The following is a 15,116-nucleotide window of genomic DNA, read 5'->3' as shown; positions in this document are numbered from 1 at the left end:
ATCTGGCTTCTTTACATCACATGGTTTATGAGGACAGTTGCAATCTGCACTAGGAACTTCATCTGTTAAAGGAAATGCAAAACATTTGTATCAGTAGCACTAGATGTCATCTGGTGACCAGCTGAATATAGATGGTCTGGCAAAAATTCTGGGTTGCGAGGTATTCTTAAGGTATATGTAAGACCTTTTTATTCTTGAGATATGTGGTTATTTATCATTCATGATAATTATATAACTGCCAGTGTATTTCTGCATTCAGCTTGGCAGCTTTATTGTTATGGACCACAACCTTTCTATGAGTATGGTTAGGCTCTCATTGAATTAGTCACTTACTGTAACAGTAATAATGTTGATGGGGTTCATCCTGACAAGTGACTCAGTTGTATGGCTATATATATGTATAACAAGGTTTTAGTGATACGACCCTGCAGTGTCCAATAAAGGTTAATCTGTTATGTGCCAAGATTCGTGGTTGTCATGTGCACATGGAACTCTGCAGTATAATAGATATAACTTTGATGATTTTATTTGCTCATGTTGAAAATAAAGGACCTTATTTGGTGTGGGTAAGGTTGATCATGTAAAGAATGACAATGTAAGAGAAGTGTGGTAGTTACCTGAGAATCTTATGATTGAGAATGCTTAAGTGGGTTTGCTGAAATAGTTTGGATTTATGAAAAAGATGAGTGACTAGTGACTGACTAAAAGGATGTATATGTCAGTAATGGGGAATTGGAGACCAAAAAAAGATGAGAGAATGGAGTGAGAGAGGCTTTTAGTTACTGGGGAGTGAATAAGCATGAGGGCGAGAGATGTGTATGAGATACAGTAAAATAGAGCAACGTTTTATACAAGGGGTGATATGCTCTCATTGGGTTGATCTGGGGCATATGAAGTGGTCAGGGGAAATCAAAGAAAGGTCTGTGCAGCATGGTTGTGGACCTCTAGGGGTACTGGTATTGAGGCATTGTTCATGACAGCTAGAAAGTGAATGTGAGCAAACAAGGCCATTCTTCATCTGGCAATACCTTGCCCTGCATGGTACACAGCTAACAAATATAAGAAATGAGTTGTGATGTATTGTAGGAGGCTTGTGACTGCTTGGCTTAGGGTATGTATCCATTAAAAAGTGATCGTTTTAGCCACCATTAGTGCAATAGCATAGGCACTACTGTGTACATACTTTACAGTGATTGGATAGTCACCAGTACTAAATTTGATGCAATTACTGAGGTGACATGCATACTGCACAGGTTTGGTGTAGGCACTGGTTATCCACTGCTTTGATTGTTTTAGGCTTTGCTTATGGTGTGCTTTGATTTAGATAAAGCAATATGGTCCCCTGTGGTTGATCTATAAAATGGCACATAACTATAGGGCTTAGAATATAAGTAAATGATGGTCATCACATGATGTATTCAAAAACACTGGAAGTGAATTGCTAGTTGTAGTTTTATTACCATTCAGATTATATTGATTCTAGATTTTCACTATCTCAATGTGTAATCCTGTTTTATGGTAGATATTAATTTTCATCACTTTGAGTTTGCATCTGAATGCTATTCATACTGTACCATAACATATTCTGTCAGTTTCGTAGCTAAATGGGAGCACTCTTATCTTTTCAGTGCGGACATTGCCCTTATTGGGCTGGCTGTGATGGGCCAGAACCTCATTCTAAACATGAATGATCATGGTTGGGTTGTATGTGCATTTAACCGTACCACAGAGAAGGTTGACAACTTTTTGGCCAATGAAGCAAAGGGAACCAAGATTGTAGGGGCACATTCTCTTCAAGAAATGGTTACCAAACTCAAGAAGCCCCGTCGTATCATGATTCTTGTCAAGGGTAAGTGGGTATTTAGTTAATCAGGAGTTTGATATCTGAATTTATTGTCTGTAATATTTGGTTAATCTGTGTGTGATCATCAGATGCTTAGGCTGTGATATTGTTGCCACTATAAGCTAACTTGAACCACTTAGGATACAAACCAATTAATATGTAGAGATTTAAGATGTTTATGAGAGGTGACAGTGTTGTAGATTTCAGTTTTGTTTATTGAAATTGGATGAGAGTAACCATAAGTGATTTTGCAAGTTGGTTTGGGGATGTGTTCACAGTATTTGTAAGAATGTTTTTTGTGTACTCTCGCAAGCTTTTTGTTATTCATAAAAGTACTTGACTATTAATCCATGTAGTCTCAAATTTTGATATGCTCTAGAGGGTTATTTAATAACTTTTCATTAATTGAGTATTGGTTTTGGGTTTTGACATTAGAATATGTAGGGGGTGGCTTGGGAACTTAATTATTCATTAATTAGTGATTTCATTTGCACTGCTGAGATTTTAACCCAACACTGAACCAGGACATATGATGCAGCCAGAGGAAATCATGGAAAGGTGTGTGAGAACTGGCTGTGGACAAGGAACTGAGGTTTCAGTCCATTATACATGACAGAGAATGGATATGAGCAAATGTGGATTTTCTTTATCTGTTTTTGATGCTACTTTTTTCACATTAATACTTCTAGAAAATTTCTTGACTTTCAGCTGGAGCAGCTGTAGACAGCTTCATTGATAAACTGATCCCTCTTCTGGAGAAAGGAGATATCATTATTGATGGTGGTAACTCAGAATACCAAGACACACAGAGGAGGTAAGAAGAGGAAATTATGGTTACCAATTTTTGCAATATATGATGGGAGTTTTACACTCATAGGGCCCCAGATCTTGGAATTTTCTCTACAGTCGGTCAGCTTTTCAGTCTTTTCAATGCTGTCAGCATTCACATATTCATGAGTAAGCCTGTTCAGTCATCCACCACCCTGCTATTAATGCATTACTTTACTTCCTTTTAAACAGGCATGTCATAGCTTCTTTCTATGCACTCTTTTTCCCATGAATCATGTTATGAATGAATGTATTTGGCAAAATCAAATAGATATGTTTATGTTTATGATGAATCTGCAAACTTTTTGTTTTAGTTTCATGAAATGCTGCTGTCACGGTTAACAGTTACACTCATGAACATGATTCAGTTTAGTCCATGGTTTGTAAAATTGCCTTAAAGTGTGCTATGCATTGCGGAAATTATATGGTCTGAGTTGCACTTCATTAAGAATTATTGGTGTAGAGACTTGTGCTACTGCTTAAGAAATTGACCTTAAATTCGCATATTACAAAGCAAGTTTCATTCCAGGTGTCAGCAGCTTAATGAGAAGGGTCTTTTGTATGTAGGCTCTGGTGTGTCAGGTGGTGAAGAGGGTGCTCGTTATGGTCCTTCCCTCATGCCTGGTGGACACAAGGAAGCCTGGCCTCACATTAAAGACATCTTCCAGGTAAGAATTTCACATTCAAAATATACGGTATAATGTGCCATTATTTATGATCTTTTTCTCCTCTTGAATACAAGATGCTTACTAAATAGACTCAGTTGGTCAAAACATTGTTAACAAGTTTGAACTAAACTAAAATGAATATATCACCCACAAACAACTGTTCATTGCAGTTCAATCATATATAATATATAGTGTAGTTTGGATGCAAGACATTGGTCATGGATATAAAAGTACAGCAGAGATGGATGTTTGTCATTCTTATGATGTGCATGAGATGTGAGTAGAATTATTATCCTGCAAAAAATTATAAAACTTCAGATACACAAGATTCATGTCTTTTCCTTTCAGAGTATTTGTGCCAAGTCAAATAATGAGCCATGTTGTGATTGGGTTGGTGAAGATGGAGCAGGTCATTATGTGAAGATGGTGCATAATGGAATTGAATATGGAGACATGCAGCTTATTTGTGAAGCCTACCATCTTATGAAGTCTGCTTTGGGAATGGACTGTGATGAGATGAGCAAGGTATTATTTTCACCAGGTTTTTAGTTACCAAATTGCTGTTGAATCATAGTGTTTTCTATATCACTCATTATAAGTGTCAGTGTTTGGATTTGTACTGCATTTTTTCTAGAATCTTTACCCACATTACAACTAAACACATTTAGGTGTGAGAGGCCCAGCAGAATAGTTGGAAATTTTTTGCAAGAATTTGTTAGTAATTGATTTAACTATTTTAATAATCAGTCATTTTATGGAGATTCTTAAGATTAATTGAAGAAATATTACAAGAAAATTTATAGGTAATATTATCGAGACCATGTGCAATGAGTGATTTAAATTAGCATCATTTGCATCTTTAACATAAAAGATTTTTGGTTTACATGATTTGATTAACTAAGTTATGATGAACAGTAATTACACCTTGATGTATTATACATAAATAGACATTTAGCACAAACTGAGAATATATATGAGTTACTTCCTATAATGAGTATTTTACACAGGTATAAGAAAATGGCAAAAGCATCTATCAGTATGTCATCAACTCCTTTTCTGATTGTATGGGATGGTAAGGTAAAGCATTAGAAATCACTCATACACATGCTTAACCAATATCTAGTGTGTTAAAGTGAAACTTGGGCTGTCTCGCTTTTAAAAGTACTCATTACTTTTTCACTTTGCTATTTTTTAAGTCGATTTGTCAGGTGAGACAAACTTCTCCATGCATAACACATCTATACACAATATGTTTCCATTGCATCCAATCCACAGTCATTCCTTTTGCATCTTCATTGTATCAACAGAAACTATCAGTTTCTTCATACATGCTCCTTCAAGCTCTTTCCTAAGTCGAGCGATGCTTGCTGATATAGTGACAAAAAGTTTTTTAGAAACATGATTGTATTAATTTCACATCTTATTGTTTCATGAACAACTTTTTTTTTGAAGTTATTTTGTTATTTTTCTCAGGTTTTCACCGAATGGAACAAGGGAGAACTTGACTCATTTCTAATTGAAATTACTGCAAATATCTTGAAGTTCAAAGAAACTGATGGTATGTTTTATTGTTAATTATTTCAAATTTCTCCTACATAAACTTTTTCATCTCTTCCCAGAAATTAGGCCTATTCATGTAGTAAACCAGTAATGCATTTGAAGAATGGAACAGCTGAGGGTATAAATAGTTTTGAGTGTGATCATGAAGACTGGAACTGAAATTGCTGTTAGAGTTTGGAAAGTGAATGTAGGAGCATGGAAAAGTGGTTTTGTGCTAGGAAACTGGCTGAAGGCAGTAATTGCTCCATTTTATAAAGGTAAAAAGAATAAAAAAAATTATAAAAATTATAAAAGAGTAAGTCTTCTGACCACAGTTGGCATATCTTATTGTAGGATTATAACTGTTCATGTTAACAATATTCTTGGTGAAGAGTATAGCTGGTTTTTGAGGGTAGATGTGTGTAGAGCAGATATTTGCACTTAGACAAGTAATGGAGAAAGTTCTAAAGAAAAGACAGGGTCTGTGGCATTTATGGATTTAGAAAAGGTTTACAGTGAAGTTGTCCATGGAGGACTTTTAATGCTGTTCAGGCTTTTATGGTTATATGTTTTGCAAGTTAATGAAAGAATGGATAGTGCTTGCAAGTGATGGGAGTGCATCAAGATTACAGTGTCACTTTATTTTTTTTTAATGGGTCATTTTGAAAGAGTGTATTGCTGAACCTTAGTGAAAAAAAATGGAATTAGTCAGAGTTGTTATGTACTGATGATGCTGATCTTTTTGTTTAATCAGAGCAGTTGAATAGGATGCTTTGGTGATATGTGTAGAAGTGTGTCCAAAGTAAATATAGGTAAGACTATAGTTTTTGAAAGAGATGGGCTGTCACAATGTAATGTTAGTTTGAATATTGAAACTGCAAGTAGTGGCTCAGTGTGGGTATTTTGTAGTGAAGTTCAGTTAGAATGGTAATCAGAAAGCTGAAATTGAAGATAGTCTTTCAAGAGAAAAATTTGAGGTACATTCTAGTTTCTGGTGAATAAGAAGAATCTAAGGGTAGAATACATCGGAAGCTTGAATGATGGAGTAATTTCTCAAGTTTAGTGATAGATGAGCTTCTTAGTGTAGTGAGAATTGGAAAAATAGATGGAGGAAAGATTTGATGTGTGACAAGGATATGTGGTATGAACATTTTTTTTGACAGTCACATGGATAAAAGTCAATTAGGATGGTTTGATCATATTAAACATATAGTAGATAGGAGTGTTTGTACTGAGCATATGGTATATATATATATATATACATTGATATAGGAGATACATAATCCTGAAGTATATGTGAAGATACTGGAAGAAGTAGATTTTTAAAGAAGTGGTTAGATAGTTGATAGTTGGTTAGTGACAGGGATGTTTCATATGAAAATGCCAAAGGATTGAATTGTGATTAGGTGCAGTGATATCATTATATGTTTGAAAATGGTGTGAATGAAGACCAGTCACTGGCACTTAATCAAATGAGTGAGAAAAATAAGAAAATAAGAAGTGCTTGTGTTAGCTTTATAGTTTATGTGAGAATCTAGTATTTGAAAGTACTGTTAGCCAGTTTAAAGCATCTATTATACTTATCGACAGGTTCTCCATTAGTGGAGAAGATTCGGGATGCTGCTGGTCAGAAAGGCACAGGCAAGTGGACAGCAATTTCTGGACTTGACTATGGTACTCCAACCACACTTATTGCTGAGTCAGTGTTTGCTCGTTGCCTATCATCATTAAAGGTGAGAATGTGATTAATATAACATTTCTTAAAAGCTTCTTGAGTGAAGCTTGTTCACTTATGAATTAAGTTTTGATGTATCAGTTAAGATATTTTATTAAATGTTAATTTCAAGTAATCATATTTTTCAAATTAAATTTATATTTGCTTGAATAATGTAAATGGTAGTCTCCATATTCTATATTTTGGTCTATACAGACATTCTTGTAATCTGTCCTGCAGGATGAGCGTGTGAAAGCTAGTAATGTTTTAGAAGGCCCTGGAGAAACTACCTATACTGGTGACAAGGAGGAGTTTGTTGAAAACATTCGAAAGGTGAGCATACAGTATTGAGTTAGAATGTACATGCACATATGTGAATGTGATTTTTTTTAATTGCCAATTCTTATTTTATGGGGAGGGAGTACATATGTGAGTATAATTTTTTGTAATTACCTATTTCTATTTTATGGGAGGGAGTTTGAACTCATGCAATCCCATTTCTTGAACATTCTCCACTGTCTTACAACCTTTTACACTTTTGTATGCCATCTGCATTCACCTCATCCTTCAGTTTAGTCCATTTATCCACCTCTCTCGTACAGTACTATAAAAGTACAATATGACATCATTTTTAACTTTTTTCCTGAATTTCATGTTCTTTCCTTGGGTTGCCCTGTTCACTGTATACATTACCAGTCTGGTTTAGAAAACTTCGTGGTTGCAGTTAACTCACCCTTCACTCTTCTGTCTTCCACAGTGGGCAAGTTTAAGGCATCTAACCTTTCCAAATTACTCAACATTCTTAATTCTAGCACCATCTTTATGCCCTCCTTAGGACCTCCTCCTATCAGCTCTTGGATTGCTTCTTGAGATGCTTATTCTGGTTTTTGCCATGTGTAGGATGTGAACAGCTTGCTAGGTATTTTCTTATCCACACATTTGAAAGCTATTCCAATATTTGCTAGCAGACAGTTTTTGTCCTTTACCATTCCAATATTGTGGGGCTTTGGTGACAGGTTAGGGAAAGTGTCAGTTCCTAAACCCTTCTCATACACAGAATCATGAAGCTTATTTCCTGCTAGATGATAATCATATTGAGGTCTGCTTTCACTCTGTCCCATCTTCATTACTGTACTTACATTTGCTCCATTTGAATTTTATCAACCATATATTAGACCAGTTTTGACGCCTGTTTAGGTGGTCTTGCAAGTAATATAATCCTGCTCACCTTTTACTTCCCTCATAATCTTTGTATCGTCTGCATACTTATTCAAATAGGAATCCATACTTTCATGCAAGACATTTTTTAAGATAAAGAAGAGTAATGGTCCAAGAACAGAACTTTACAGTACTCCACTGGTGACCTCCACCCATTTGGAGAAGGCTCCTATGAAAAGTACTTTTTTCTCTTGCGTGAAGATAATCTGCTGTCCACTGAAGGAATTTGCCCTTTATTCCTGCCTGGTAATCCAGCATCATGATCAGTTCCCATGTACCACTGTGTCAGATGCTTTCTAATACCTGAGATTCAAACAATCCACTCAGCCTTTCCTTTTGTCTAACATAGAGCTCACTCTCTTGTAGAAAATTATGTGGTTTGTAACTCATGGTCTTTCCCTAACACCATGTTGCCTCTCATTTAAATCATTTCTCCTCATTAAGAAGTCATCCATTTGCTGTGTTATTATCTTTTGTGTGAGTGTGTGTGTGTATTTTATAATTTTTATCTTCCATAGATAATTGTTTATTGTGGAAGTGTGATTTTTTAATTAGGGTACCTGTCAATGCACCATGCAACATAAAGAACAACTTAATTTAATATTTCAGGCTCTCTATGCTAGCAAAATTGTGTCCTATGCACAAGGTTTCATGTTGCTCCGGGAGGCTGCAGCTAAATTTGGCTGGAATTTGAACTATGGTGGGATTGCTCTTATGTGGCGGGGAGGCTGCATAATCAGAAGGTATGTGCAAGCTCTGAAGCCTTTGTTGTAGGTTTATTCAGGAAATAACCATGAACTTTTCATGAAGTAAATCCCTTCTGGAAATAGGTTTGATAAAAAACTTAGATAAATTGATGCATCATTAAAAGCATTATTGAGACCAAAGGCATTATGAAATGTTCCCTTCCCATTATATTCAGTTCAAATTCTGGCAGTCAATTCACGTAATGAATATTCTCCTCACATGGTAAATTCTTTGTTATGTTGGGTGAACATTTGTTTCACAACAAGACTTATATGATTATCCCTTGAGAGCATATCTGTATTTCACTACAGTTGAAGACTTCCAGCCAAAATTTTTTTGACACAGCCAGAACTCATTTAGGTAAGGTTAGGCTTTCAGTTCTCAATCTTGCAATTTTCAATATTACATGTTTTTATATCAGAATTACATTCTAAACTTATGTCATATACCAAATTGTAAATGAATTTGTTTCTTTGTGTCTACAGTGTTTTCTTGGGTAAGATTAAGGAAGCGTTTGACAAGAACCCTCAACTGACCAACCTTCTTTTAGATGACTTTTTCAAAGAGGCTGTAGGCAAATGTCAGTCAGGATGGCGTGCAGTTGTGGCCCAAGGAGCACTGCTTGGCATCCCTACGCCTGCTTTAAGTTCTGCACTTGCCTTTTATGATGGTTACAGGTCAGCCGTGCTCCCTGCCAACCTCATTCAGGTAAGAAATCATGTAAACTGGTAGAGTAATTTTGCAGAGAAGATAAGGTTGTCCAGCAACTAGACAGCACTGACCTGTTTGCAGATGTACGTGTAGTGTGTGTTACTCCATCATATTCATGTTCATGATTGATACTTTTTACCAACTGGGAGTTTGTAACTTGAACATTCAGGAGTTTGAGAGGCTTACATGGAATAGAATGAATAAGATCACCTTGGTATCAATGCTCATGTGATAATCTTTTTCAGGCACAGCGTGACTACTTTGGAGCTCATACCTATGAACTGGCTGATTCACCTGGTAAATTCCATCACACTAACTGGACTGGGACAGGTGGCAACGTTTCTGCAACTACCTATGATGCTTAAAGAATCCTTTTATTCCTTCATGATATTTCTGATTCCTCTCATCTCTCAGTAAAAGAAAAATATTCCTTCTATGTTTGCTTTCATCTTAAATTTTATTAAATATATATGTCTTGATCTTTTCTGTCAGTTTCATTTCAATAGAATAACGAAAATTCTCTGAGCTTGTGTGTTTCTCAGCTTATTTATTGGTTTATGTATTTTCATATATGCTCTTTCGTGCATTCAGGCAAGTTGGAAGATGCTTAATGAATGAATTATTTCACTGAACCATTCATTAAATTTTTAGTAAAGTGGTGCAGTTGATAGTGCTTGTTAAGATTCTGACATTTGCATTTTGTTCTTACACATTCACCATTTCCAATTTTAGTGAGGTAGCAACAAGAACAGAGGACTGAGCCTTAGAGGGAAAAATCCTCACTTGGCCCGTGTCTCTGTTCCATCTTTTAGAAAAGTAAAACAAGAGGGGAGAATCCCCCCACTTCCTGTCCCACCCCTTTTAGTTACCTATGACATGCAGGGAATATGTGGAATGTATTATTTCTCCCCTATGTGTTTCCTTCAGAATTAAGTGCAAAAGGAAGTGTATATGTAGTTCCAGGAATTCTAATGCCTGCATTTAAATGCACTTTTCCAAAGATGGAGTCTTCTCTTCCAGATTCACTCTAGAAATACAGAAAATACATTCTGTAAAGCCCAGCCCTTTTAATAAAGCTAATGAAAACCAGCATTATAGTAGGTTAAAAGAATTTGAATATTGAAATTACTGTCAAGTTTTCATTTGTTCTGTTTTGATTTTGATATTAGTGAATCATGATTTTTGGAGTTTTGACTTATGAAATTGGTTTCCTATCCTTTATTGTTGAGAAATTAACTTACTTATTCTTATCATTTCAATCCCTCTTGTGTTTTTCTTTATACATCATTGTAATTTACTGAATTTTATTACAGCAAAAGATTCCCAAGAACTGTTATTGTTGCTGAACACTGAGAAAGTTGATATTGTCCTAGGCTTGGTTGCAACTTGCACTGCAGTAACTTGAAATTAGTTGTGCTAGGTACAGTGTTCATGTTTAGCTGTACTGATAATCTATCCAACAAAACCCAATTCTGGTTGTGTAGTTTGCCACACCATTTTGTTTTTTCCCATGTTGTTGTAATGACATAGATATCAATTGTTTAATGTTATATTCACCCAGTCAGCATTAAGATGTCAGTTTATTTCTTTGGTATGTAGACCCAGATCGAAGTTGGTTTACAAGAGCACACTATGGCTTGGGGCAGTTTTGGCTTTTGCACAGTACTGGCAGTAGCTTCATTCATATCAAATAGAGGATTTTAGTCATGTGGATAAATGTATTCAGTATGGCCTTAATTTATTTATTTATCAATAGCTGACAAATGGATTTTAGAATTTATGATTCTAAGCAAGGGATGATATTACTTTTACCTTTTTACATGAAAAGTATCAATTTATGTTACATTCCAACAGTTAGTAAGGTATTAGATATTGATAATTGGACTTAATTGAATTGCCTGGATTTGGAAGTCACAAATGTAGATTTTGGAATGATTGATTTGGTAATTTAAGGGGAGCCACCATAAGGAGAACTTAAGAGCTTGCATTTCATAATATTGATTACTCATTTCTTTGGTCACATTCAAAGTGAAGTAGCAGTATTTATGTGGTACATATTCTGAAAACTCTATGCTTGCTTCTTTATTGTCAGTTTCCCCTTTGGTACTCTTGCCACAGCACCCTTTGTTCTTTTCACATTTTCCAGTAAATTTAGTAGTGAAATGTTTAACTGTGTGAGTCAATGTGTATAATGGAACAGCAGATGTGAAGTACTGTGATTAATGACTTTTCAACATACTATGCCAGCTGAACTGTGTGCTTATGCATTCACGTTTGTTTATTTATTATCAAATTGTGTAATGGGCTGAAAGTATAGTGGTAATAAGGCTTCATATATGAAGCTTGTTGGACAACTTCTTTTTAAACAGTCTTGTTTATCTCAGAGGTACCACCATTCACTTCATAACTGTGTGTTTACCAGGAGGCCTTATTTTTGTAGAGTAATTGTTTGCATATTTGTATGATATATTGAAAAGTTATATTTGGTAATGAAATATATATGAATTTTTGATAAATATTTTATAAAATATGGTATATTATTTTCCTTACACTCCATGAAAAGTAAAATTCTTATATTTTCAGTTTAAGGTTCGTTGGTTCCATTTGCTGCCATGTTAAAATCCAGGTATTGGAAACACTTAGCTTTTCTTCATTAAGACACACCCCAACAAACCTGTCACTCTGCCCTACTAAACCTGATTACCTTGCTTTTATTCACATATACTCTTGACGTACTCCTTTCTCACACACTCCTAAACTCAGTCACCAACTTCTGCATCTTCCCTCAAAATTTACCATCAGTACTGTGTCATCAGCAAACAACAAATGAGTCATTTCCCAAATCCCTTCATCCCCTACAGACTGCCTACTTAGCCCTCTCTCCAAGACACTTGTGTTTACCAACCTTACCACTCCATCCATAAACTTATTAAGCAGCCATGTTGACATTTCATACAGTTGGTGCAGACTAACCTTCACCTGGCACCACTCACTCTCCTCTCTTCCTATCTGTACTTATGCCTTGCACTCTACAAAAATTTCTCATTGATAGTAGCTTTCCTCCCACATCATATCTTTGTAAGACCTACCACAAGGCATCTTTATCAACTCTATTGTATGTTTGCAGATCCAAAAGTGCCACACGTTTTTCAATGTTAAACACCTGACCCACACATCTTTTATCACTCTTGAAACTACACTGCTCCTACCCAGTCTGTATATGTCTTCATCGTCTCAATCATCAATCTCCCATACAGCTTGCCATGTACACTCAAAAAACTTGTCCTTATGTAGTTTGAGTAATCATCTTTGTTGCCCTTGCCTTTACACAGTGGCACTTTACATGCACTCCACCAATTCTCAGGCACCTTACCAAGATCCTTTCTAACCAATCAACAACACAGTCACTTTCTTTCTTAAGCAATTCAACTACAATACCATCCATTCCAGTCACCTTCCCACATTTCAACTTACACAAGGTTTTCATCATCTCTTCCCCCTTCGCCAAATCACTTGCCATTATTTTGTAAGTTCCCTCCATACACCTCTCTTTTCTCTTTCACTATCAGCTTTGCTTCATTATCCTACCACTCGCTACTCTTTCTCATTAGACTACCTCCCACATTCTGCATTCCAAATACTTCACTTGCACACACTAGCTACCACTGCTTCACTAAATATCTCCCATTACTCACTCGCCTGCTTCCCATGTTTCAGTTATTCTCACCTTTTGCCATTCTGCACCCAATCTCTCATGGTATTTCCTCATACGTCTCTTCCAAGCTCACCTATTTTCACCTTCTTGCTCATATTGTTTCCTATTATCCTCGAGCCTCTACAAATTTCTTGCCTCCACCAAGTAATGGTTAGACATCCCACCAACTGCCCCCCAACAAATTGACATCCAAGAGTCTCTCTTTCACAAGTTTATCAAGCAGTATGTAATCCAATAATTCTCTCACCCATACATACTTATGTCCTTTGGCACACGATTCCACAAGCTGTTCACCATTCCTATATACCTCTGTATACCCCATGTTACCCAGTTATACCCTTGATTGCCTCATTACTCATTCTCACATTTGAATTACCCAACACTAATACTTGATCTCCAGCAATTGAATTGCTGACTCACTCGGCTGCTCTCCAAGCACTGGTATCCCCTCCTCCACATGGCCAGGTGCATAGGCACTAATAATCGCCCATCTCTTTGCAACTCGATTTCTATTTTACCCACCGATATGGAACTCGCTTTCCCGCATTCTTTCACATTCCCACCACTTCCTTAGCTCTTGCCCTCCCATAAATCCATGGACTTTACCCCTAAGACATTCCAAACCATTATTCACTTTTACCTTTGAGCTTTGTTTCACATAGCCAGAACATCCTTGTTTCTTTTTGTAGATATACTACCTATCTCTCCAGTCATCTCATTGAAGTCACATTCATAAACATAAAACCCCAGCCTGGACCTTTAAGGAGGATGAGCACTCGTCGCTTTGCATATTTTTTTTAAAATTGAAATTCAAGAAAGTGGGAGGGGGGGTTCAACCCGCCTCTTCGCCCGTCTTAGCTGCCGTCGACATGTAAGGAAAACTTGAAATAAGTTCTTTCTCCACATAGGTATTTCTCCTGCATCCAATATTCATTTTCCGTATTCATTTTGCATGTATATACCCTTAAGTGGGATCCTCTTACACTTTGTTCCTCACGTCTTGGAAACTACAACAAATATTGAACTTACAAATTCCTTGCCCACCTGTAATAGCACCATCATCTACCCTCAACAGACAGCCTTCGGATGCACCATACATAGACCAATAAAGACCAAAACAAACATTCTGCAAATATTGATTGAATTATACTAAAAAATCAAACTCCAGAAATCAAAACATTTATATAGTCATTCAAGAGAACTAAAATCCTTATAAAGCGCAAAGTCATACCCAATAACAAAGACCAATCGCAAAATTTGGAAATCTCATATACAACGATATTCATTTCACCAACACAATAAAATACACGAACAAACTCAAAGGAATATATGGAAAATAATGTTTAGCGAAGAAAAAGCATAAGATCATTCCACCTGCCCTGTTACTCCTAAATTACTCGAAGAATGCACCTTACTAACTTTTCAAAAATCATAATTCTTCATGTTAAAATGTGAATAAGAGCAAGGTTATTAGGTACAGTAGGGGTGAGGGTCAAGTCAATTGGGAGGTGAGTTTGAATGGAGAAAAACTGGAGGAAGTGAAGTGTTTTAGATATCTGGGAGTGGATCTGTCAGCGGATGGAACCATGGAAGCGGAAGTGGATCATAGGGTGGGGGAGGGGGCGAAAATTTTGGGAGCCTTGAAAAATGTGTGGAAGTCGAGAACATTATCTCGGAAAGCGAAAATGGGTATGTTTGAGGGAATAGTGGTTCCAACAATGTTGTATGGTTGCGAGGCGTGGGCTATGGATAGAGTTGTGCGCAGGAGGATGGATGTGCTGGAAATGAGATGTTTGAGGACAATGTGTGGTGTGAGGTGGTTTGATCGAGTAAGTAACGTAAGGGTAAGAGAGATGTGTGGAAATAAAAAGAGCGTGGTTGAGAGAGCAGAAGAGGGTGTTTTGAAATGGTTTGGGCACATGGAGAGAATGAGTGAGGAGAGATTGACCAAGAGGATATATGTGTCGGAGGTGGAGGGAACGAGGAGAAGAGGGAGACCAAATTGGAGGTGGAAAGATGGAGTGAAAAAGATTTTGTGTGATCGGGGCCTGAACATGCAGGAGGGTGAAAGGAGGGCAAGGAATAGAGTGAATTGGAGTCATGTGGTATACAGGGGTTGACGTGCTGTCAGTG

At 36.6% G+C, this 15,116-nt stretch overlaps 1 protein-coding gene across 2 annotated transcripts in view; it reads left to right on the top strand.

Annotated features, from left to right (window-relative positions):
• Pgd (phosphogluconate dehydrogenase) overlaps positions 1 to 11,796 on the top strand; it is a 38,278-nt gene extending 26,482 nt beyond the window's left edge. For both annotated transcript variants that reach the window (XM_071677576.1, XM_071677575.1), the window contains exons 2-11: positions 1,629 to 1,849; positions 2,552 to 2,657; positions 3,201 to 3,339; positions 3,688 to 3,864; positions 4,813 to 4,897; positions 6,469 to 6,611; positions 6,833 to 6,925; positions 8,420 to 8,553; positions 9,043 to 9,265; positions 9,514 to 11,796. In XM_071677576.1, the coding sequence (XP_071533677.1) occupies positions 1,629 to 1,849; positions 2,552 to 2,657; positions 3,201 to 3,339; positions 3,688 to 3,864; positions 4,813 to 4,897; positions 6,469 to 6,611; positions 6,833 to 6,925; positions 8,420 to 8,553; positions 9,043 to 9,265; positions 9,514 to 9,633 (1,441 nt within the window). In that variant the 3' untranslated portion in view covers positions 9,634 to 11,796. The remainder of the gene's footprint in view (positions 1 to 1,628; positions 1,850 to 2,551; positions 2,658 to 3,200; positions 3,340 to 3,687; positions 3,865 to 4,812; positions 4,898 to 6,468; positions 6,612 to 6,832; positions 6,926 to 8,419; positions 8,554 to 9,042; positions 9,266 to 9,513) is intronic.
• The last annotated feature ends 3,320 nt before the right edge of the window (positions 11,797 to 15,116 follow it).

This window comes from Panulirus ornatus, chromosome 25 (assembly GCF_036320965.1).
Source record: "Panulirus ornatus isolate Po-2019 chromosome 25, ASM3632096v1, whole genome shotgun sequence".
Classification (NCBI taxonomy): domain Eukaryota; kingdom Metazoa; phylum Arthropoda; class Malacostraca; order Decapoda; family Palinuridae; genus Panulirus; species Panulirus ornatus.
Note: the sequence above shows the minus strand (reverse complement) of the source record. Positions and strands in the feature narration are given on the sequence as shown.